Source organism: Oryctolagus cuniculus, chromosome 3 (genome assembly GCF_964237555.1).
Source record: "Oryctolagus cuniculus chromosome 3, mOryCun1.1, whole genome shotgun sequence".
NCBI classification, from domain to species: Eukaryota; Metazoa; Chordata; class Mammalia; order Lagomorpha; family Leporidae; genus Oryctolagus; species Oryctolagus cuniculus.
In genome coordinates this window covers 62,576-85,444 of record NC_091434.1, presented here as the reverse complement: position 1 = coordinate 85,444, position 22,869 = coordinate 62,576, and the positions used below count along the sequence as shown (strand labels likewise).

The 22,869-nt window shown below is 61.9% G+C and overlaps 2 protein-coding genes across 4 annotated transcripts; one reads left to right on the top strand and one right to left on the bottom strand.

Moving 5' to 3' along the window:
• Positions 1-106: 106 nt before the first annotated feature.
• On the top strand, positions 107-5,556 carry NEU4 (neuraminidase 4). 3 transcript variants are annotated; one of them, XM_051829400.2, is made up of 4 exons: positions 110-1,342; positions 3,156-3,376; positions 3,491-3,746; positions 4,324-5,556. In XM_051829400.2, the coding sequence occupies exons 2-4, from the start codon at positions 3,176-3,178 to the stop codon at positions 5,283-5,285; spliced, it is 1,419 nt and encodes a 472-aa protein (XP_051685360.1). In that variant the 5' UTR covers positions 110-1,342; positions 3,156-3,175; the 3' UTR covers positions 5,286-5,556. The 3 variants fall into 3 exon arrangements, with proteins under 3 accessions (XP_069925997.1, XP_051685360.1, XP_069925996.1); XM_070069895.1 differs by lacking the exon at positions 110-1,342 and adding an exon at positions 1,366-1,787; XM_070069896.1 differs by lacking the exon at positions 3,156-3,376 and having other exon boundaries at positions 107-1,342.
• A 3,816-nt stretch (positions 5,557-9,372) lies between these two features.
• On the bottom strand, positions 9,373-21,360 carry PDCD1 (programmed cell death 1). Its single transcript, XM_051829402.2, has 5 exons — positions 19,801-21,360; positions 11,930-12,289; positions 11,564-11,725; positions 10,774-10,808; positions 9,373-10,405 (listed from the first exon to the last, which is right to left on the bottom strand). The coding sequence occupies exons 1-5, from the start codon at positions 19,874-19,876 to the stop codon at positions 10,169-10,171; spliced, it is 870 nt and encodes a 289-aa protein (XP_051685362.1). The 5' UTR covers positions 19,877-21,360; the 3' UTR covers positions 9,373-10,168.
• Between the last annotated feature and the right edge of the window lie 1,509 nt (positions 21,361-22,869).

Sequence of the window (22,869 nt, the reverse complement as noted above, 5' to 3'; positions counted from 1 at the left end):
GCAGTGCAGGAGACCGGGGCCTCCTCCAAGACCCTGGCCTGGGCAGTTGTCACTGAGGCCACCTCAGAGACGGGAGGAGGACAGGCAGGGTGAGTGGGGCTGAGGGGCCCTGGGGGCACAGATGGGGGATGTGGTGCTGGCTCTCAGAGGCCGATCATGGCCACTCCACAGCTAGGCCCCTGCCCAGCGCAGCCCTTGTGGCTGACCCTCTCCTCCCAGTGTGAGGGTGTCACTGCAGAGGGGGACCTGTGTCTGACACAGCCCAGTACCCACCCCATGCCTACCAGCACCCTGGCCCCTGCTCTGGGCTGCACTGGTGCTCTGGCACAGCCTTGCTCTGCACACGGCCCTGGGTGAGGGCACCCCTGCTCTGCACACGGCCCTGGGTGGGGGCACCCCTGCTCTGCACACGGCCCTGGGTGGGGGCACCCCTGCTCTGCACACGGCCCTGGGTGGGGGCACCCCTGCTGGCAGAGGGGGTGTGGTGCTGAGTCCTTGCCTGAGCCAGGACACTGGTGGCGCAGACTGGAGATGCACCCTGGGGGGTTAGAACTGCCCAGGGATCCAGACAGGCACCAACCACAGAAGGTGACTTGGGGGCTTTGAGGGTGACCTGGGCTGGCCCTTTGCTCCAGGACAGAGCCCACACAGGGCAGGCTTGGGGTCAGTCTGTGGTTATCCCCCATGGAGCTGAGGGCTGACCTCTACAACTCCTCTAGGTCTCCTCCTGGGCCTCAGTCCTCCCCTGACCCCGTGACCGATGTCCCTAGGTGGGTGGGTGGGCTCTGGTGAGTGCTGGAATCCAGCTGTCCTGGTCCAGTCCAAGGCCTGCACCTGCTGCATTGGCTGAGCTGTGCAGTGCTGGTCATCAGGGCTCCCACTTCCTCCTGTGAGGAACAGGGGCTCCCAGGAGCTCCAGGTCCTGGGGATGCCTGGGCCGGGCCCCAGCCAGGAGGCCCTGAGTGTGGGGCAGCCCTGTCCCTCTGAGACCTCAGCTGTCCCTCTGTGCTGAGAGAGGATGGCTGCCAGTGTGGGCCTGGGCTTTGGGGAGCCAGCCAAGGGTGGGCAGAATGTGTCAGTTGTGCCCGCTCAGCCTGGAGGGACACGTGGCACCCCACACCTGCTTCTCGCTCGGACACAATCACCCTTTGAGTGCTGAGCAGGGGCTGCTAGGAGACAGCAAGCCGCTCACAGAAGCCCGGAGCGGACTGGGCCGAGGGAGCGCCCGCATGCTGCCCTGGCCCGGAGCTGTGCCGCAGCTGCGGGGCTGGCTGAGGTGGGCAGGGGCAGAGGACGAGGCTGCGGGGCTGGCGGCCGAGCGTGTACCAGGCTCTCTCCTCAGGTGAGTGTCCATCCCTTCACACCACGCTGCAGCACACGGGGCCCAGCTGTCTCCATGTGCTTCAGTGGCTCTGTGGGGTTCTGCTGCCTCCTCCTGTTTCTCTCTGTGTATGGCCTGGCTGTGGCCTGGCCGGGGTGGCTGGCTGTGGGCCCGACTGCTCTGGTCCTCCTCGTCTGTGGCATCTTTCCCCCTCTATGTGCCGGACTGGGCACCCTCTCACGGCCTGGATCCGCCTCTGTAAACCAGATAGGGCCCTGCACCTGCTGGGCTGGCTGAGCTGAGCAGGCTGGCGGGGTGGCCTTGGCAAGCTGACCTCGCCCCAGACGCCTCCACCTGGCACTGCTCTGTGCTGGGGGCTCACTTGGGGCCCACTCACAGGGCTGAGGCTGTCTTGGGCCCGTGCTGGGCAGGGGGTGTCCGTTTCCTGTGCTGCTCAGGTGCCCAGGTAAGGGCCCTGCAGGTGGGTATGCAAGGTCAGGGAGCAGCTGCTAGAAGAGGGGGGTCACACGTGTCCCCTGAAGGAGCCCTGCTGGTGCTGTACTGAACACCAGGTTTGGGAAGTGGCTGAGGGACAGGGTTGAGGGTGGCCGTGGGAGGGAGGGCTTTTCCCACACCTGCTCTCCCGACCTTGAGTGATGTGCAGCTTCTGCCATACTCCTCCCCCCCCCCCCACCTCCAGGAAGCCCACCTGGCCTCCAGCCCCAGCTTCTGTCCTGCATGTGCCCTGGCTCCTGGGGGCCTCTCATCTCCCTTCCATTGCTGCTGTCTCCAGCTGCAGTCCACACTCACCAGCCGTGTGGCTCCTCTCGCTGGGAGGGCTCGGTGGGGAGTGGTTGTGGCCCTGTGGCCCTCGGGGTCCCTCTAGGAGTCTGGCATGCGCACCCCTGGGACTCAGGGCACACCTGGGAGCCACTTGGGGTCCATTCCCACCCCACCCCTCCCCCTACTTTGGGTTGGCCAAAGGTTCCCAGTGTGTCCTTGTGTGTCTGTGTGTGTCCCTGTGTGTTCATGTGTCCCTGCATGCCTGTATGTGTCCCTCTGTGTGTCCCTGTGTGTCTCTGTGTGTGTCCCTCTGTCTGTGTGTCCCTGTGTGTTCATGTGTCCCTGTGTGTCTGTGTGTGTCTTTGTATGTCTGCTCCTGTGTGTCCCTATGTGTCCATCTGTGTGTGTCTCCATGTGTGTCCCTGAATGTTTGTGTGTGCCCCTCTGTGTCTGTGTGTCCCTGTGTGTTGCTGTGTGTCCCTGTGTGTCTGTGTGCGTGTTCCTGTGTGTTCATGTGTCCCTGCGTATCCATGTGTCCCTGTGTGTTCATGTGTCCCTGTGTGTCTGTGTGTGTCTGCCCATGTGTGTCTGTGTGTGTGTGTCTCCGTGTGTGTCCCTGCATGTCTGTGTGTGTCCCTCTGTGTGTCCCTGTGTGTTGCTGTGTGTTCATGTGTCCCTGTGTGTCTGTCTATGTCTCTGTGTGTCCATGTGTGTGTCCCTGTGTGTCCCTGCATGTCTGTGTGTGTCCCTGTGTGTTGCTGTGTGTTCATGTGTCCTCATGTGTCTCTGTATGTCCCTGTGTGTGTCTGTCTGTCCCTGTGTGTGTGTCTGTCTGTCCATGTGTGTCCCTGTGTGTGTCTCCGTGTGCTGACAGGAGGGGCTGGCTCCACAAGCACTAGGGGAAAAGTCAGTGTGGGGAGTGGCTTCCCTGGGGTGAAGGAACTGCAGACAGGGCTGTCCCCGAGGCACGCACAGGGAGGGGCCTGGGTGCTGGCCGGGATGGGGGATGGCTGTACCTGTCGTGCCCCATCCTCAATGCAGCTCCCTGCAGCCTGCTGTGATCAGCAGAGCATGGAGCCCCCTCGTGTCCCCACCCGGACCGTGCTGTTCCAGCGGGAGCGGACCGGCCTGACCTACCGCGTGCCTGCACTGCTCCCCGTGCCCCCTGGGCCCACCCTGCTGGCCTTCGCGGAGCAGCGGCTCAGCCCGGATGACTCCCATGCCCACCGCCTGGTGCTGAGGAGGGGCACGCTGGCCAGGGGCTCTGTGCGGGTGAGCGATAGGGTGGGCAGGGGCTCCAGGAGAGGGCAGCATGCAGGGAGACTGAGGGTGGCTGGCAGGGTGCCTTGGTCTGGGAGTCCTGAGCACAGCCCCCCCCATCTGCAGTGGGGTGCCCTGTGTGTGCTGGATGCTGCAGCCCTGCAAGGCCACCGCTCCATGAACCCCTGCCCCGTGCACGACACCAGCACCGGCACCATCTTCCTCTTCTTCATTGCCGTGCTGGGCCACACGTCCGAGGCCGTTCAGATTACTACAGGCAGGAACGCCGCCCGCCTCTGCTGTGTGACCAGCCGCGACGCCGGTTTCACCTGGAGCAGCGCCCGGGACCTCACCGAGGAGGCCATTGGCGACGCTGTGCAGGGTAGGCAGCGGGGGTCCCTCAGTCCACATGTGTGGGAGGCCCTACCAGTCCACCCTTTTCTGGCACTGTCCATCACCCCCGGGCTTCTCAGTCCCAGCCAACATTAGCATCCCTTCCTCACCCTCTGGCCGCCTGGGGCAGGGCAGGAGCAGCGGCCACAGCTGAACCACAGGCTCTCAGGTCTTTATCTGTAGAGGTCATCCCCTCCCCCAAACCCAGCACTCCTGCCCAGGCCTGGCCCAAGCCCCAGGCTTCCCTCCCCTGCTGCTGCCCCCTCCCCCAGAGCTCTGACACTTTGGAGGGCTGTAGCACCTCCCCTCTGAGGCTCCGCCCTCTGCTGCTCCGTCCATCTGGGCATCACTCATACCAGGTACCCTGATTCTGGGCTGGCAAGAGCCTGGCTCAGTGGGCTCCTGGGCTCCTGCAATGCCCATGGGAGGCTTGTCCAGCCAGGAAGGCCTCAGAGTGGAGTGTGGAGGGGCGGCCTGCCTGCCCGCTGCCCTAATCCCAGGCATGTGCCCTCGCTGCCCTCCTGTGCCCCCATCTCCACCCCCACCTCCACCTCTGCCCTCTGTAGACTGGGCCACCTTCGCAGTGGGCCCAGGCCATGGTGTCCAGCTGCACTCAGGCCGCCTGCTGGTGCCTGCCTACACCTACCATGTGGACCGTCGCGAGTGCTTTGGGAAGATCTGCCGGACCAGCCCCCACTCCTTCGCCTTTTACAGTGACGACCACGGCAGCACCTGGCGCCACGGGGGCCTCGTGCCCAACCTGCGCTCGGGCGAGTGCCAGCTGGCCGCACTGGGGGACAGCCTCCTCTACTGCAATGCCCGGAGCCCCCTGGGCAGCCGTGTGCAGGCCCTGAGCACCGACGGGGGCAGCTCCTTCCTGGCTGGGGAGCTGGTGCCTGCCCTTGCCGAGACGGCCCGGGGCTGCCAGGGCAGCATCGTGGGCTTCCCAGCCCCACCCCCCAGCAGACCCCAGGGTGACGGAGCGTCCACAGGCACCAGGAGCCTCCCTCACTGTGTGCACCTCTGTCCTGGATTCCAGGAAGCCCCAGAGGCTGGTGCTGGAGGCCCCTGTGAACCCCAGGTGCCCTGCGGGCCCTCCTGCCTCCCGCAGGCCCGGAGTGCTGGGCTGGGACAATCTGGCCCAGCGGTGGGGCCTGGGGGGCTCCCTGCAGCCTCTGCGGTGTCCCCTCAGAGGCCTGCCTGGCTGCTGTACTCACACCCCACGGGGCGCAGGGCTCGGCTCCACATGGGGGTCCGCCTGAGCCGCACCCCCCTGGACCCCCGCAGTTGGACGGTGCCCTGGGTGATCTACGAGGGCCCTAGCGGCTACTCGGACCTGGCGTCCCTCGGGCCTGTCCTTGCGGGAGCCCCGGCCTTCGCCTGCCTGTTCGAGAGTGGGGCCAGGGCCTCTTACGAGGAGCTCTCCTTCTGCTTGTTCTCGCTGGACGAAGTCCTGGAGAACATTCCCCCCGGCCGCCAGCCGCCCAGCTGCACGGACAAGCCTTCCGGGACCTGCCAGTCCTCCTGATGGCCGACGCAGGCTGTGGGAGGCCGGGGTCACCCCAGCATGGACAGAACCCTGGGAGAGGGGGAGGGAGCTCTGGCAGGGCTGGGGCGGCTCTCATGGCAGCCGTGGGGGTGGCCGGGCTGGGGACCAGCTGACCCTGGGTGATGGCCGGCTTCCTTCTGAGGCTGCCTGAGCGGGCGTTGGGACCTCAGAGAGCCCGGGCCCGGGGATGGCTGCGGCGAGTCTTCTTTCTCACACCCTGGCTCACAAATGCTGAATAAACAGGTGAGAGTCCAGGTGGGTGTTTCTTTCCACCAAATGGGGAGGGCCTTGGACCCCCACCAAATTTCCCCTCCCCAGCCAGTGTGTTGCTAGAGAAGCTGGCTTGACACGGGCTGAGGGGGCTGCCCAAGGACAGAGGCTGTGGGGAAGCATCGGGGTGCACCACAGGGGCAGAGCGACTGTGTGAGAGCCAGTCGGGGAGGCCAGAGGGGCCTGCAGTGGACCCTCCAATCCCTACTTCTCCCAGGCTCGAGTCCGCCTAGACACCATGGGCTGGGGGTGTATATCTACACTGCACACTGGCTCCCTGCAGACAAGGGTGGTTCTGTCTACACTGCACCTCTAACTCCCTGTAGACAAGGGGTTGTCTACACTGCACCTCTAACTCCCTGCAGACAAGGGGTTCTGTCTACACTGCACACTGACTCCCTGTAGACAAGGAGGGGTTCTGTCTATACTGCACACTGACTCTCTGTAGACAAGGGGGTCTGTCTACACTGCACCTCTAACTCCCAACAGACAAGGGGTTCTGTCCACACTGCACACTGACTCCCTGTAGACAAAGGGGTTCTGTCTACACTGCACACTGACTCCCTGTAGACAAAGGGGGTTCTGTCTGCACTGTACACTGACTCCCTGCAGACAAGGAGGGGTCTGTCTACACTGCACACTGACTCTCTGCAGACAAGGGGTTCTGTCTACACTGCACCTCTGCAGACAAGGGGGGTCTGTCTACACTGCACCTCTAACTCCCTGCAGACAAGGGGGGGTCTGTCTACACTGCATCTCTAACTCCCTGAAGACAAGGGTGGTCTGTCTACACTACACCTCTAACTCCCTGCAGACAAGGAGGGGTCTGTCTACACTGCACACTGATTCCCTATAGACAAGGGGGTTCTGTCCACACTGCACACTGACTCCCTATAGACAAGGAGGGGTCTGTCTACACTGCACACTGACTCCCTGTAGACAAAGGGGGTTCTGTCTGCACTGCACACTGACTCTCTGCAGACAAGGAGGGGTCTGTCTACACTGCACACTAACTCCCTGCAGACAAGGGGGGTCTGTCTACACTGCACACTGACTCCCTATAGACAAGGGGGTTCTGTCTACACTGCACACTGACTTCCTGCAGACAAGGGGGTTCTGTCTACACTGCACCTCTAACTCCCTGCAGACAAGGAGGGGTCTGTCTACACTGCACCTCTAACTTCCTGCAGACAAGGGGGTTCTGTCTATACTGCACACTGATTCCACGTGGCCTGATCAATGGTTCTCTCTGCCCTGGTATGGACTGAGTGACTTGCCGACCCTGGGTACTGTGTCAGGATCCCAGCCAGGGCTCCCACTCCATCCAGCAGTGCTGGGCACGGGCCCCCTGCCTGTGTCCAGTCCCTGCCCACCTGCGATGCCCAGGAAGGAGTGGGCAGAGGGTGTGGTGGGACAGTGTCCCTGTCCAAACACCTCAAGGCAGGGCTCAGGCTGGGCTGGGGGCTCATGCTCTGGGTCCCCCCCGCTGTGGCTCAGCCCGGAGGCTCGCTCCCCCATGTCCAGGCTGGCCACACCAGGGCCACTGAGGAGCTGCAGCTCAGCAGCTGGGTTGAGGCAGGGTTGTGGGTGGGGCTGGCAGCGCTGACACATGGGACATGGGCCCCGGAGGGACGGAAACAATGAGTGTGTTCCCGGAAGGCGTGCAAAGTGCTGACGGCGCCCCCTGGGCTGGCGCCCACCCCCACCCCCAGCCCCGGACGCCAGCCCGGCAGACCGCTTCCTCCTCCCCCGGCTTGGCTTTTTTTTTTTCTTCTTTAAATTCTGGTATTTTGGTGCTCAAGTTGCTCCTAACCTCCTTCCTCTGGGACCACGACTGTCCTGTACCCCCCCCCCCCCCCCCCGCTGCCGGGCTCGTCCAGGACTCACTGCACCTGTGCCCTGCAGAGCTCCCTCCTCCTCCTACTCAGGGCCAGCTGGTGAACCCCTGGCCCTGGGGTAGGGTTCCTTCCAGGGCCTGATGGGGCCGTCCCCTCCAGGTCTGCTGCCCCTTGCCAACAGCCTTGGTCCTCAGGCCACTGTCAGACCACTGCTGTCTGACTTTAATTTGTGCTTTTTTTTTTTTTTTTTTATGAGTGGAGTTGAAAATCTCATTGCTTTAGAAATATATGTGGAAGGGAACTTCAAACAGTTTGTGGCACAGCGGGTAAAGCCACCACCGCCTGTGACACCGGCATCCCACATCGACGCTGTTTCAAGTCTGGCTGCTCCACTTCTGATCCAGCTCCCTGCTAATGGTCTGGGAAAGCAGTGGAGGATGGCCCGAGTGCCTGGGCCCCTGCACCCACATGGGAGACCTGGAAGAAGTTCCTGGCTCCTGGCTTTGGTCTGGCTCAGCCCTGGCTGTCGCAGCCATCTCGGGAGTGAACCAGCAGATGGAAGATCTCTGTCTCTCCTCTCTCTCTCTGTAACCCTGACTTTCAAAATAAATAAATAAATCTTTAGAAAAACAAAAAATTGTGGAAAATGGAATTAAAAGATAACGCACCACTTGAATACCCCTTGTATACTCACAGGTGCATATTCGTGTTACACATGCATACATATGCCTGCACACTGCACACACATACACATGCAGCACACGCCTGTGCAAGACACACACATACAGCCACATACACATGTCACAGCGCGCACATGTAGGTCCACACTGTATACCCGTATGTGCTCATACACACATGTGTGTACACAGTTTTACCATCCTGTCCACTTTCCTTCTGCACTCGGATCCTGGCCCTGCCCAGGCAGTGGCTCCTTCTGTGTGGGAGGCAGTTCTCCGTGGCAGTGAGAACAGCTTCGTCGGTTGGAGGCAATGGTTCTCTGCCACCCAAGCCTTCTGCTTTCTGACTTGAGGAGCTGGGTACCTAAGTCTCTTCTGTGATTGCCCTCGACCTGGACCTGCCACAGCCATGCCATCAGGGTGAGCTCCTGTCTGTCCTCCTCTTCCTTCTGGCTGTGCATGGGGGCGCAGCAGGTGTAATGAGTGCTGTGACTCCACCCAAGTGCCCTTCCAAACCCCCGTCTTGGTCCCGGCCCCGCCCTGCTGCGTGCTCCCTACAGCCTGGCTATTGCTCCCTCTGACGGCCACAGCTCCGGGATGGGGGGTTTGTGGGGCCCACGTGAGATTTGTTGGTTAGGCAGGTAGAACCACCGTGTCTGTAAGCTCAAGGCCCCGTGACCCTGGCAGGCTCTGTCCAGTTCTCAAGCTGATGCCTTGGGCATTGATCTCACACTGCCACTGTAAAGTTCTCTGCTCATCCCTGACCGGCTGGCACGGCTGGGTGCTCTCTGCCACTGAGCTGTGCGCACCTCACATCACAGCCACACCACCGTCATCATCCTCCTGGCCTTGCTCCCTCCTCCCTTCTCCCAGGACTGGGCCCCAGGTGGCAGTCCCAGGGAGCTCAGTGCGGCAGGGGCCAGTGGGCAGCTGTGATTCCCAAGGACCTTGGGCCAGCTTGCTGCCCTCGGAGCAGGGTATCCACCTGCCATTGCTGTCAGCAGATGAAGCCCAGGGGTGTGTGCTGAGGACCACGTTCCCCTCTCTGTGCCTGCGAGGCACCCACACACACTGTGGCCCTGCCCGTGGCACCCAGGCCTCGTGCACAGCCTGGAGCAGCCCCCTCGGCTGCCTCAATGGCCAGCCTCAGGGACCACCCCTGTCTGAGGGGCTCCCCAGCTCAGTCACAGGGCTATGGGGGAAAGAGGGACAGAGGTGGGGCAAGGGTCTTTCTTCAGGGGCCACCTCCTGTGAGGCCTGGCCACATAGACGTCACCAATAGTAGCCATCTGTTATTTAATAATAATGTAATAGAACCAGAGAGTGGCTCCTGGGCCTGCCCACCAAGGTTCCCACTGGCCAGGGAGCCTGGACTCTGATCGCCCTGCCCCTGATGGCACAGGAGCCTGGTGTGGTCTGGGCCAGGCTGTGGGGCAGCTGCTTGAAAGGCCCTGAGTTCACCCATTGCCATGGGAGCTCGACGCCCTGGATAAGCTGGGGGTGGGGGGAACATTAGCCTCCTGCCCCCCCCCCCCAGAACTCTACAGCACAGCCATGACGGTCCAAAGCCCGGCTCTGACAGCGGGGCCCTGGGGTCCTCCGTATGTGTGTTGCGAATGGCCGCCAGCTGCAGACCCTCAGGGTCTCCTCTGTTGCCTCAATTCCCCTGCTGTACAAAGGGCCGAGTGGGGGTGGAGGGACTCCTGTAGGGGTCAGCCTGGTGCTCCCTGGTCTACTCGGAGCTTCCCAGCCCTGTGTCCCTGCCCTGGGAGTGATTCCAAGACTGCCACAAGGCAGAGTCCAGCCAGCATCCTGCCACAAGGACCACGGCCACTGGGGCTCCTGGACAAGCACAGCAGCAGTGGCACAGGAGGGCCCGGCTCAGGCTTTTCCCAGCTGACGTCTGCCTGCCTGCTGCCCTGGCTCACTGAGCCTCAGAGCGGCCTGGCACAGGTGCAGAGCAGTCTCCCGGGGCAGCTCGGCTCTGGCAGCCCCGAGCCCTGTGCCCCACATGCTCCTCTCGCGGCAGGAGCTGACCCTGGGCTCTCAGCAGGATGCTGGTGAAGGAGGGAGCTGGTCAGAGGGGCCAAGAGCAGTGTCCGTCCTCAGACCTCAGAGGCCGTGGACCCCGCAAGCAGTCAGTGGAGCCCCTGCGGCCAGGAGATGAGGTGCCCAGCCCGTCGGGGAAGACGATGGTGGCATATTCAGTCTGTTCAGGGACAGAGGTAGCTGGGGGCTCTGGGGTCTTCTCTCGCCACTGGAAGTCCAGCTCCCCGTAGTCCATGGTGGAGCCTGGCAGGGCCAAAGGCTTCTCCTGCAGGAAGAGGAGGGAATGGTCACCACAGGGGAGATGCCCCTCAGCCAGCTTGGGAAGGGGCCTCCACCCCACACAGACCACGTACAGGATTGGGACACCACCCTGGGGTCTGCGGCTCTCACACAGAGTGGGTATTGCTCTGCGAGCAGGAAGCAACACCCTCCTCGCTGGCTGTTCCCTGTCCCCCCCTCCCCACCTAAATGTCCCTGTCCCTGTTCTTGCTGGTTTAGGCTCCAAAGTGTGCACACCCAAGAGGAGGCAGGCCACCTTCTGGGAGGCTGCAGGCCACCCGGGCAGCAGGACTTGGCTCTGCAGTTGGGGCCCGCTTTTCTCTCCTGTGAGGCAGAGGAAAGGGGGAGACTCACCAGGGGCTGGTCCTGGCTTTTGGGTCCTTCAGCCTCTGCAGAGAAATACATGTGGAATCAGGGCAGACATGGGGCAAGTAGGGCCTTCAGCAGTGGGGGCTGGGCTTGCAGCCCCTTGGGAGGCTGTGGGGTCATAGAAGGGTGCCACGCCCACCTGCCCATGTAGTGACTGGAGCCCCAGCTTGGATCACAAACTGTCCACCTCAGTGTACAGATGTGTCCGCACGCCCCTGGGGCACAGCATGCAGCAAGTGCACACGGGCTGTGCAAGGCCTTCCCATGCACTGCTGCTCGTGCCCCCCCTCCCTGGCCCAGCAGGCGGGCACAAGCACAGGGTCAAGGACACTCAGAGGTGAGGCTGGCAGTCAACAGGGTGCTCTCCTCCCACCCAAGTGGATTACATGCAGCCCAGGGCAGCTGGTCAGAGGCAGAAGACCCCAACAGATGGCCGCCTAGAGAACATGACGGGGAGCTGGCAGTGTGTGGCCTGGGGAGGGTCCCGCAGAGGACACCAGGGCATGGACCCTTGGGGCAGGGCTCTAGGAGCTTAGGCAGGGCCTGCTTCCCACTCAGGGATGCCGCCCGGGTCAGTGACTTGGGCGATATACTGTCCAGGACCGCAGATGAGGCCCCCAGGGTGGTCAGGGTGAGGGAGGTGAGGGCATGTCCCCAGGACCCGAGGGTGGCCAGGGTGTGTGGGGGACATGGCTGGGGTCCCTGAAAAACCCCAGATTCTGGGTTGCTGGATGGTTGGTGGCAGAGCTGTAGACGGGGCTATGACATGCATTACCTTGTGTTGTTCTGGGGCACATGGCCACCAGAACCCAGGCCAGCAGCAGCAGCAGCAGGACGCCTACCAGGACACTGGGGACCCCAATGAGCAGGCCTTGGAGCTGGCCTGGCGGCCTGGGTGAGGGACTGGGCTGTGCTGTGGATGGCTCCAGTAGTCTTTCTGAAGGGGCACAAAGGACAGGGGTCAGGGTCAGGGGCTCAGGGGCTCCCACAGTGAGCTCCCCAGACCCCTCTAGCTCTGTGCCCCCCAAAGTCAAGTGGGTGAGATGCTTCCAGGGGAGGGGCTGGGGTGCGACAGTGGCCTGGAGGACACCTGGTGGGGTCACCCACCCAGCACGGTCCTCCCCCGTCCCTGAGGCCCCACCTGTCACCGTGAGCTCCACCTGGGGGCTCTCCTTGATCTGCATCAGGGGGTACAGGGAGATGGCCCCGCAGAGGTAGATGCCACTGTCGTTGCGCCGGACGCCGATGCCGCTCATGTGGAAGCTGCTCCCGTCCGGCAGCCGGGTGATGCGGAAGCGGCTGTCCTGTGGCTGCCGGCTGCGGTCCTCGGGGAAGGCAGCCAGCTTGTCCCTCTGGTTGCTGGGGCTCAGGCGGTACCAGTTGAGCACGAAGTGCTCGGATATGTTGGAGAAGCTGCAGGTGAAGGTGACGTTGGCCCCCTCAGGCACTGTGGCCTGGGCTGGGGAGAAGGTGAGGGGGCTCCAGGGCCTGTCCTGGGCGTCTGGGGGGTGGGGAGAACAGCAGGGTAAGGAGGTGTGTGGGCAGTCAGCAAGACCCTTGCTGCACCCCCACACCCTCGGACAGGACGGCCCTGGGCAGCAGTGCCTCCTGCTACACCCCTAGGGCAGGGCCCCCCATGGCTCTGAGCCCTGTCCCCATTTCTTCCCCTGAGGGCTTCACCCTTCCCCAGGTAACCCCAGGCTGCCAGAGCTGCGAGAGGGCCCAGGAACACAGCCCAAGACCTCCCAGGCTCAGGTCCAGCTCTGGCCGTCCCAGGCCCCTGGCCTCAGGTGGTGGGGCCTGGTCCTGTCCTCTATGGGGGGAGGGCCCCAGGAGGTGGACAGTGTGGAGCCCCCACAGATTCCAGCAAGACTCTGGGGCCGGAGTCCACAGCAGGGAGCCCCCAGAGACCACAGGGCCAGGCTCCTTCTGTGGCTGAGGGCGAGGCGGCACAGCCGCCAGGACTCGGGAACTCTGGCTATTTCTGCCAAGGGCTGGCGTGGTGACAGCACACTCGTGCCTCTCACAGCCACCCTGTCACAGGAAGGAGGGACTGTCCCTCCTGTGGGGCCCATAAGGTGTACTGGGAGCCCTCCCCCAGCGCACTCCTCTGATGGCCGCACAGGGACTGGAGGCCAAGGCTCCTGGGCTTTTCCTCCTGGGAAGGACCCTCTATCTGGGACAGCTTCCCTGCGAGACTGTGGCCAGGTCTCTGTTTCACACTGGGGAGAGGAGGCTCCGAGGCAAGAAGCACAGCTCGGCCGTCAGCACCCCGGGCTGCGTCCAGGTGGCCTGAGCCAGGGACTCAGGGAGCCAGGCCCCGAGCAGAGCACAGAGAGCCCTGGCCCCTAGGCTTTCGGCTTCCGCCTGCCCCTCCTGCTGGAGGTGCCACCCAGTGAGCCTAGAATCTACACAGCCCATGCCACTGGCTCCCCCAGGACGGCGCCAGCCCCGTGGTGCTGACCTAGCCTGTGGCTGAGCGGCCACCACCTGGAGTTTCATGTGCTGCTCTTCCTCTCGCACTGTTCCCCTCTGTCCTCCTGACGCTGTTGCCCTCTCCCTGCTCCCCTCAGACCGTCTCCTCACACTGTTCTCCTCTCACTGTCCAGGTCACACTGTTCCCCTCACACTGTCCCCCTCACATCATCCCCCTCACACTGTTCCTCTCTCACTGCTCCCACACCGTTCCCCTCCCACTGTTCCTATCCAATTGTTCACATCACACCACCCCCTCACACTGTTCCTCTCTCCCTGTCCCCTCACACTGTCCCTCCACATTGTCCCTCCACACTGTTCCTATCCAATTGTTCACATCACACCACCCCCTCACACTGTTCCTCTCTCCCTGTTCCCCTCACACTGTCCCTCCACACTGTTCCTCTCTCCCTGTTCCCCTCACACTGTCCCTCTCACACTGTCCCTCCACACTGTTCCTATCCAATTGTTCACATCACACCACCCCCTCACACTGTTCCTCTCTCCCTGTTCCCCTCACACTGTCCCTCTCACACTGTCCCTCCACATGTTCCTATCTAATTGTTCACATCACACCACCCCCTCACACTGTTCCTCTCTCCCTGTTCCCCTCACACTGTCCCTCCACACTGTTCCTCTCTCCCTGTTCCCCTCACACTGTCCCTCTCACACTGTCCCTCCACACTGTTCCTATCTAATTGTTCACATCACACCACCCCCTCACACTGTTCCTCTCTCCCTGTTCCCCTCACACTGTCCCTCTCACACTGTCCCTCCACACTGTTCCTATCTAATTGTTCACATCACACCACCCCCTCACACTGTTCCTCTCTCACTGTTCCCCTCATACCACCCCCCTCACACTGTTCCTCTCTGACTGTTCCTCTCATACCATCCCCTCACACTGTTCCTGACTGTTCACATCACACCGTCCCCCTCACACCATTCCCCTCTCACGGTCCAGGTCACACTGTTCCCCTCACACTCATGTTCTTCCTGGCCATGCATGCACTGTTTTTATGTGGCTCCATCCCATGTGACAGCCGTGGCTGGGCCTGGCTCTCCACACCATGTGGAGTGACACACGTGACACTGTGGTTGCCATGGCTGGGAGTCCCTCTGCCTCTCAGGTTGTGGCTCACCGAGCCCTGGTGGCTCTGAGGAAGTGGCCACATTGACCCCAGTTTTTTCTGTCAGGATGGCCTAGGGCCTACCCCAGTATAACCAGCTTTGGAGGCCGGTAATACCCAGGTGGTCTGTGTGGTGGGACTGAGCCACCCCTCTGTCCCCACCGGACAGGTCTGAAACAAACCCTCTAAGAAGGAAGTCAGGGGTTTGGAAGGGCCGAGGAGGCACTGAGACATCAGCCACAGCCTGCCCAGGGACAGAGTGGGCCTGTCCTCCCTCATGTGCCAGCTGGACTTCCAGCCCCCTCCCCCTCCCTCCCTACAACCCTGGCTGTGGACAGCGGCTGCTCACGCCAGGTGCCACTCCCACACACATGGCTGGGGGCCAGCTGGGTCTGAAGGTCACATGGCCAGTGCAGGTGGGGTTCCCCTCTGACAGGGCCACAGCCTCTCAGGGCGACACGCATATTCGGGACTGCAGGACCCCTCATTCTTCCAGAGCTGCAAGTCCAAACCACACTGGCCAGTGCCTCCTGCCAGGGCCTGCCCTGGTGGTGAGCTCCATTGTGTTCACACAGTTCTTCAGCAATCAGCGCGTGATGGACTTGGCCCTGGAACATGGTCCCAAGGCCTGGCTCTGGGGATCCCACCCTGCTCTGGGCCTGGCCTGGCCCTGGGTCCCTGCCATGGCTAGTGCCCCTACGAGCCACATCAGAGCACCTGTGGTCAGGAAAAATGCACCAGGCTCCGGGGACAAGGCCAAGAGTGCTGCGGGGGGTCGGGGGTGGGGTAGGGCACAGGCAGGAACCCTCGCCAGGATGAGGTAGGATTGGGTGGACACAGCACGGAGCGAGGCCCTGGGCAGCTCAGCGGCCCCTCAGAGTCTTCATCTCTTGTGCTGGGGCTGCTATGTGGCTGTGGGTCAGGCAAGGGAGGGACAAGTGCCACCCTTGGCATCTGTCTGCAGGGGCCTTTGAGTCAACTACAAGGCACAGGGGCAAGGATCTGCCTTACCCTGAGGATGAGTGTCCAGGACTCCACTGTTATTTGTAAGATTTATTTACTTATTTGAAAGTCAGAGTTCCAGAGAGGGAGAGGGGAAGAGGGAGAGGAAGGCGGTGGGGTGGGGGGGAATCCTCCATTCACTGGTTCATTCTCCAATTGGCCGCAATGGTGGGAGCTGCACCAATCTGAAGCCAGGAACCTGGAACCTCTTCTGGGTCTCCCACATTGGGTGCAGGGGCCCAAGGACTTGGGCCATCTTCTACTGCTTTCCCAGGCACATTAGCTGGATTGGAAGTGGAGCAGCCAGGACTTGAACCGGTGCCCATATGGGATGCTGGCACTGCAGGCGGCTTTACCCGCTCCCCCACAGGGCCGGCCCCAGGACTCCATTCTTGTACAATTAGCAATTTCAGTGCTGGGGATGTTGTGGCACAGCTGGCTAGGCCTCCACTTGTGACACAGCACCCTATATTGGAGTGCCAGGTTCAAGTCCTGGCTCCTCTGCTTCTTGCTTTTTTTTTTTTTTTTAAGATTTTACTTATTTGAAAGTCAGAGTTACACAGGGAAAGAAGGAGAGGCAGAGAGAGAGAGAGAGAGAGAGAGAGAGGTCTTCCATCCACTGGTTCACTCTCCAATTGGCTGCAAAGGCTGGAGATGCGCCGATCTGAAGCCAGGAGCCAGGAGTTTCTTCTGGGTCTCCTACATGGGTGCAGGGGCCCAAGGAATTGGTCCATCCTCTACTGCTTTCTCAGGTCACAGCAGAGAGCTGGATCGGAACTGGAGCAGCCGGGACTTGAACCGGCACCCATATGGGATGCCAGCACTGAGGCAGTGGCTTTACTCTCTAGGCCACAGCACCAGCCCCTCCTCTGCTTCTGATTCAGCTCCCTGCTAATGCTTCTGGGAGGCAGCAGGTGGCCCAAGTGCTTGAGCCCCTGCCACCCACGTGGGAGACCGGGATGGGGTTCCTGGCTCCTGGCTCTGGCCTGGCCCAGCCCATTATCAAGGCCATTTGGGAGTGAACCAGTGGATGGAAGATACCAATCCCCCCCCCCCAGTCACTCTGCCTTTCAAATAAATAAATAAACAAAAAAACTAAATGTTTATTTGTAAAACTCGATGGAGGGACCTTGGTTTCAGAGGCCAGAGTTGTGGCACAGCGATTAAGCTGCTGCCTGAGGCACCAGCATCCCATAAGAGCAATGGTTCAAGTCCTGGCTGCTCCACTTCTGGTCCAGCTCCCTGCTAATGGCCTGTGAGAGCAGTAGAGGAGGCCAGAGTGCTTGGGCTCCTGTTATCCATGTGGGAGACCCGAATGGAGTTCCAGGCTCCTGGCTTTGGCCTGGCCCAGCCCCAGTGGGCCATTTGCAGTGTGAACCAGTGGATGGAAGATCTCTGTCTCTCTATATCTGTAACTCTGCCATTCAAACATGTTTAAAAAAATTTGGGGGGGGGGCAGGGCGTAGTGGGTAAGGCCACCACCTGCAGAGCCAGCAGCCCATATGGATGCTGGTTCAAGTCCCGGCTGCTCCACTTCTAATCCAGCTCCCTGCTAATGCTCCTGGGAAAGTAGCAGAAGGCAGCCCAAGTCCTTAGATCCCTGCACCTAACCTGGGAGAGCTGGAAGAGGCTCCAGGCTCCTGGCTTTGGATCAGCTCAGCTCTTGCTATTGTAGCCATTAGGGGAGTGAACCAGTGGATGGAAGATTCTCTCTCTGAATCTGCCTCTCTGTAACTCTGCCTTTCAAATAAATAAATAAATCTTTTAAAAAAAATATGGGGGATCTCTGTTGCTATTTGTTGGTGAGGAGCTTCGGCTCACTGCTCCTCACCCACTAGGCTAAGGACTAGGACCCTGGGCTCTCGGGGCTGGGTGGGTGGGGGTGGGGCTGGACCACTATGCAAGGAGCCCAAGCCATTGTCCTCCAGGGAAGACCTGCGTGGGGAAGCTGAGGCAGCATGGCCTGCTCCTTGCTGTCTCCTAGGAAGCTTAACAGCAGCTCCCACAGGCAGCCTGGCTCTGCTCACCACGTGCCATGCGCTACGCACGCTGCCTGGGACTCTGCACTCCCCACCAGCAGGAAGCTCAGCTAATGCAGCACCGTGACCTTGGACCCCCAGTTCCAGGGCCATGAGCTGAACAAATCTTACCCAGTTTGTGGTATTCAGTTAGAGCGACAGAAGTCAGATGGAGACAGGCTGCCTCTCCCAGGAAGCCTTCCTGGGCTCGATAAGAAGGTTGGCTCCTGGGTCAGGCTGGGCCTCCCTGGCTGTGGACTCCACAGCTTTCCTTGAGTTCTTGGGGGAGAGGGCCCTGGCTGGCCATGGAATAGGCCGTGAGCATCGTGTGCCATGGCCCGGAGCTGACCTCATGACAATGCTGTTCATGGCTGCACCCGACACTTTACTTTGGCAAGACCTGTCCCTCACCCCATCACAGAAGGGGGCCCCTGACAAGCCCAATACAGAGACAGGAAGTCAGAGGGGCCCGGGGAGCACACAGCTTCCCAGGGACGTGACTGGCCCTCGACCAGGCCACTGAGGCTGTCCTGGGCGACCAGCGAGTTTGACGCCAGGCAGCCGCCCAGGGTGATGCTGACAGCATGAGTTCGGCTCTCCGTGCAGAAGACCTGGCTGGAGTGTGCGGGGAGGTGGCTCTTGCAGCACTGGCCAGGTTGGGGGTGGGTGGGCAGAGCTATGTCCCCTTGAGCTCCTAACCCTCAGGGCCTCCGTGTGACCTGGTGAGGAACAGGCTCACTGCAGGGGGTTAGTGAAGGTGAGATCACTTTTGGCTAAGCTTTTAAGCTGCCCTCATCCCATAGGGTTCTGAGTTCAAGTCCTGACTCATCCACTTCTGATGTAAATTTCTTGCTAATGGTCACCCTGGGAGGCAGCAGGTGAGGGCTCAAGTGGTTTGTCCTTGCACTCACACCTGGAGCTCCTGGCTCCCAGCTCTGGCCTGGACCCAGCCCTGGCCCTTGTGGCAGTTTGGGGAATGAGCCGGGGGATGAGGGCTCTTCCACTAGGGCATGGTGGCCCTAACCCAACGCGACCGGCGTTCCTGTAGAAATCCTGGACACAAACCCACACACCCAAAGGTCAGAGCAGAGGTCTGGAGTCGCTGCTAGCAACCAAGGACACTCAGTGACCAGCGACACCACAGCTGGAGTGAGCCTGGGACACAGCCACTGGCAGAGCGGGGAAGCAGCTGGTCCTGTGGACGCCCGTCTGCCTGGTGAGCTGCCTGGCCTGTGGAGCTTGGTGGCGGCAGCTCCGGGCAACTGGTACCCAAAGCACACTGGCCACTGTGGTCAGCGGACACTCCTGTTAGAAGGATGCCCGTGGTTGTGTTTTTAAGCTTTTCCGTATTATCGTTTCAAAATCATAAAGTGAAAAAAAAAAGCCTGACTTTAAAAATATGTGTTACAGCAGTGCTGGACAGTTTCACAGATGACGTGATGAAATTTCCATCCCCGCCAGGCACGCGCCGTTGTGCCCACGCTGGGGATGACAGAACCGCACCGAGGGCTTGGAGGGCAGCCGGCCTGGAGCCCCGGGCAGGGCTACTATATGGCCTGTGTTCTGCCCAGGCCCGGAGCTGGCCCAGGAAACACATCCCCAGGAAACACATCCCCGGATGCTGAGGACGAACAAGTTAGGAGGGAAGGTGTGGTGTGGAGCAGACGTGCACCGGGGGTGAAGTGGAGAAACTGAGGCACGTCACAGAGGCCGTGCTGGGGAGGAAAGGCAGGGCCCCGGCCACAGCAGTCATCAAATGGTCCCCAGCCACCAGCAACAGACAGGAGCTGTGGCAGACACGACTAAGGGACTTCGAGGCCCCAGGAGGAGCACCAGGCAAGGCTCAGGGGGTCCTAGGGTGGTCACCTTGCCGGTCTTCCAGGGGCTGTCACGTCCCTGTGTGCAGGGAGGCCCAGAGGGATGGATGCGTGACTGCAGCCAGGGACGACCTGCTCCCTGAGGCCTCAGTGTCCCCACACGCAGGCTGGCGGGCACAGAGGATGGGGGCCGGGCCACCCAGAAAGAAGGGCCCCCCACTGTAGACAGAGTCCAGGCCCACCTGCCGGGCAGCACAGCCTCCACTGGGCTGTGTCCACTTCTGACACACGAGGAAACCGTCACTGCCTCCTCCGACCCATGACCAGCAAAGCCAAGGCCCCACCCCAGGAGAACCGTGAGGCCTGGGTGCCAGGCGCGGGGCCGCAGTGCTCTGGCCTCTGGCTGGCCTGACCTCATCGCTCACCAGAGAAGGACACTGGCCAGCCCTGATAGGACAGGGGTCCTGCCAGCGCCCAGAGAGGGGCTTCACTGCCCAGAGCCACACAGCACAGTTCCCTCCCCACCACCAGGAACCAAGGACAGGAGGTCCCTTCGCTGGTCACACATACCTAGGAGCCATCCTGGCCACCAGCTCAGCTGTAGCATGGCCCAGAGCAGCGACCAGGGTGCCCAGGGGACCCGCATGCCCAGAGCGCTGGCCGCGCCCGCCGCCACCGTGCTCTCCTCCGCGGCTCAGGCAGGAGTGGTGGTGAAAGGAAACCGTCCCAGGTTGGAGGAAGGGGACCTGCCCCGGGTCCCGCCCCTTCTTCCTCCACCTCCACAAGAGTGACAGGGCTGGGGCGGGGGCTGTGGCGTAGTGGGTAAAGCCACCTCCTGCAGTGCTGCCATCCCATATGGGCACCGGTTCAAATCCTGGCTGCTTCACTTCCAATCCAGCTCTCTGCTATGGCCTGGGACAAAGTGGAAGATGGTCCAAGTGCTTGGGCCCCTGCACCTGTATGGGAGGCCCAGAAGAAGCTCCTGGCTTCTGGCTTCAGATTGGCACAGCTCCAGCCATCGTGGCCAATTGGGGAGTGAATCAGAGGATGGAAGACCTCTCTCTGTCTCTCTCTCTGCCTCTGCTTTTGTAACTCTGCCTTTCAATTAAATAAATCTTAAAAAAAAAAAAAAAAAAAAGAGTTACAGGGTGTGGAGCACCAGAGATGAGGAGGGAGGGAAGGTGGGGGAGGGAAAGAAGCCAGGGAGATAAGTGGGCCCAGCTGCCCGACCCCTCTGTGTGTGTGTGCACCCCTGTGTGTGCACCCATGTCCAGCTCAGACCCCTCCCCAGGGAGTTCGTGTCTCTGTCTCTTGCCTGTGGTTTCTCAGGTTTCCCACTTGAGTTGCTGAGGATGGGGGATGGGAAGGGTTTCTTGTTGGGTTCAGTTTGGGGGTTGAGGGTGGGGATCTAGAGTCGGGGTGGGCTCAATCCCTCTCCCATCCTGAATCCCACAGCTGGGGGCTGGTTCAGGATGGGCCTATACCACCCCCACAGCCACCAGTCAGGGGGAGGCACGTGGGCAGCCCCTGGCACGGCCTCACCGCCCCCTGCCGGTCCCCTCCCCTTCCTGGCGGCGGGGGTCCGGGGCGCGGGGCCGAGCCCCCGTCTCCCCTGAGTGGAAAACAGGAAAACTGAAACTGCTGATATTAGTGATGGCAGGCGGGGCGCCGCACCCCGTGGCCCCTGAGACGCAGCTGGAAACCGGCAGCGGCCGCCGGGCGGGCGCGAAGGGAAAAGATTAAAGCGCGCGGAGCACGGTGGAAAAAGCGCATCAAAGGCGGCGCAGCGAGGAGGCGGCGGCCGAGGCGCAGGCGCTCCCCATCCCCCAGCGCGCCCGCCGCCCCGGGCTCGGCCGCGGGGTCCGGGGGCGGCCGGGAGATGCGTGGGCCTCGCTTGGGGCTGGCGGCTGTGCGGCCCGCGGGTCCCTCCTGGCTGTCCCGGCCTCAGGTGTGGACTCCCTGCCCCCTGCTCCTGACGCCGGAGCTGCCGGTGCGAGGACCGGGCGCCTTCGGTTCCGAGCTGGGGCCCAGCGCAGCCACCGCTGGAGGACCAAATACGGGAGTTGGTGCCTGGCCAGATGTCCCTGTCCAAGACGGCTCAGGTCCCCAGAGCTGTCCCTCCACTTCCTACAGTGTCCTGCTCCCCTCCCCCCTCCCCTGTTCCCTCTCCCTGCTCCCCCTCCCCTCTCCCCCCACCGCGCGCCCCCTGCCAGTGTCCCTGTTCCTTTTCTCAGGAGTTAACCTGAAGGGCACAAGAGCCACGTGGGCCTTGCCTTTCTCTGGTGTCCACTCTGAGATCCACACCCGCCTCCCTGCAGGTGCACCTACTGCACAGTGCACAGTGGCAGCTGGGGGGGGGGGTCAGCCAGGGATGGGAGATGCTGGACCCTTTCTGCCCTCCCAGCCCCCTCTCCTCCCTCTTCCCTGCCCCTGCTGGAGGCTCCTGGCAGTGGGGGAAGCAGTTCTGGAGTGGACTCAGCATGGAGCTAGGCTGGGGCTGGGACAGGGCAGAGACATGGTGGTCTCTGGGGCTAATGAGGGCAGGCGGGTTTGGGAGGGTGAGCCTGTGGGAAGCAGGGCAGGGAGGGGGTGAGCAGGGCCCCCGAGTCCAGAGCAGGAGGCAGGAATAGCAGGTTCCAGGGCTCAGGCCTGAGGCAGGGCTGCACCCCATCCTCTCATCCAGACCCCTGAGCAGCGCAGGTACACACTGCTGCCTGCTCACGCAGTCCCCAGCACAGTCACGCCATCTCCTGCATGGCTGCCGATTCCCACGCCAGACACAATCCCCACCAGGCTCCTGGTCCCCAGTGTGCGCGGAGCCCTGCCTCCCTGCAGCAGCCCCACCGCTCCTGGTCCTGGGAGGGATGAGGGCCTCCCTGCCCCTCCCTGCCTCTGGGGGAGACCTCAGGAGCCCCAGAGGCAGACTCTGACCTCCACTTGCCACTGCTTTCTGCCCTGCCCCGCTCTTGCTAGGAGCACACCCCTTCCACACACCTGGGCCTGGGCCTGGGCAGCCATGTGCAATCCAGGGTCTGAGAGGGAACCTGCTAGAAGCAGGAGGGAGGCGTGTTCCGACCGTGGGGTGACTGGGAACTGTGAGGTCACAGTGGGGCTGCTGCAGTGGAACATTGCTCCCGGCCGTCCCCGCAGTTTGCTCAGCCCTGGTCTGAGCTAGCTTTACACAACTGAGGGACAGCACACGGGGGGCTCCCAGGTGTATGTGAGCACCGAGGGTCCTGCTGCCATCCCAGGGCTTCGTCTCCCTGCTGTGCAGATTCGGGGTGCCCCGTGTGCATCCCTCCATGGCTGTGCCCCCGCAGAGGCACTGAGTCCACAGTGGGGCCCCGTTACTTAGCCACGCCCTGCAGCCCCTCTGGGAGGGTGCCAGTGCCTGATGGTTGTGAGCTGGCTGCTAGGAGTGTGAACAGCCGTGTTTGCTCTGGGTTCCCCTGGGTAAGCCTGGGACCCCTCTGTCCTGCCGACCACAGAGGAGCCACTCGGCTCAGCCATTCGGGGCTGGAAGTGGCCAGGAGGCCGGGGCTCCTCCCTGGAATGTGAGAAGAGGATCTCTGTGAGCTGCAGGATGTGACCCGGACACTGCTCACAGGGGGAAGGTGGGGGAGGGGCTCTCCCTGCTCC

Excerpts from the sequence above, each read along its gene's own strand:
- PDCD1 (XM_051829402.2), bottom strand. The coding sequence starts at position 19,876 with ATGCGGGTCCCCTGGGCACCCTGGTCGCTGCTCTGGGCCATGCTACAG. Across the intron at positions 10,809-11,563 it reads GTGCCCCAGAACAACACAAG|AGGCTGAAGGACCCAAAAGC; the intron begins GTAATGCATGTC and ends ATTTCTCTGCAG. Across the intron at positions 10,406-10,773 it reads AAAGCCAGGACCAGCCCCTG|GAGAAGCCTTTGGCCCTGCC; the intron begins GTGAGTCTCCCC and ends CTCTTCCTGCAG.
- NEU4 (XM_051829400.2), top strand. The coding sequence starts at position 3,176 with ATGGAGCCCCCTCGTGTCCCCACCCGGACCGTGCTGTTCCAGCGGGAG. Across the intron at positions 3,377-3,490 it reads TGGCCAGGGGCTCTGTGCGG|TGGGGTGCCCTGTGTGTGCT; the intron begins GTGAGCGATAGG and ends CCCCATCTGCAG. Across the intron at positions 3,747-4,323 it reads CATTGGCGACGCTGTGCAGG|ACTGGGCCACCTTCGCAGTG; the intron begins GTAGGCAGCGGG and ends TGCCCTCTGTAG.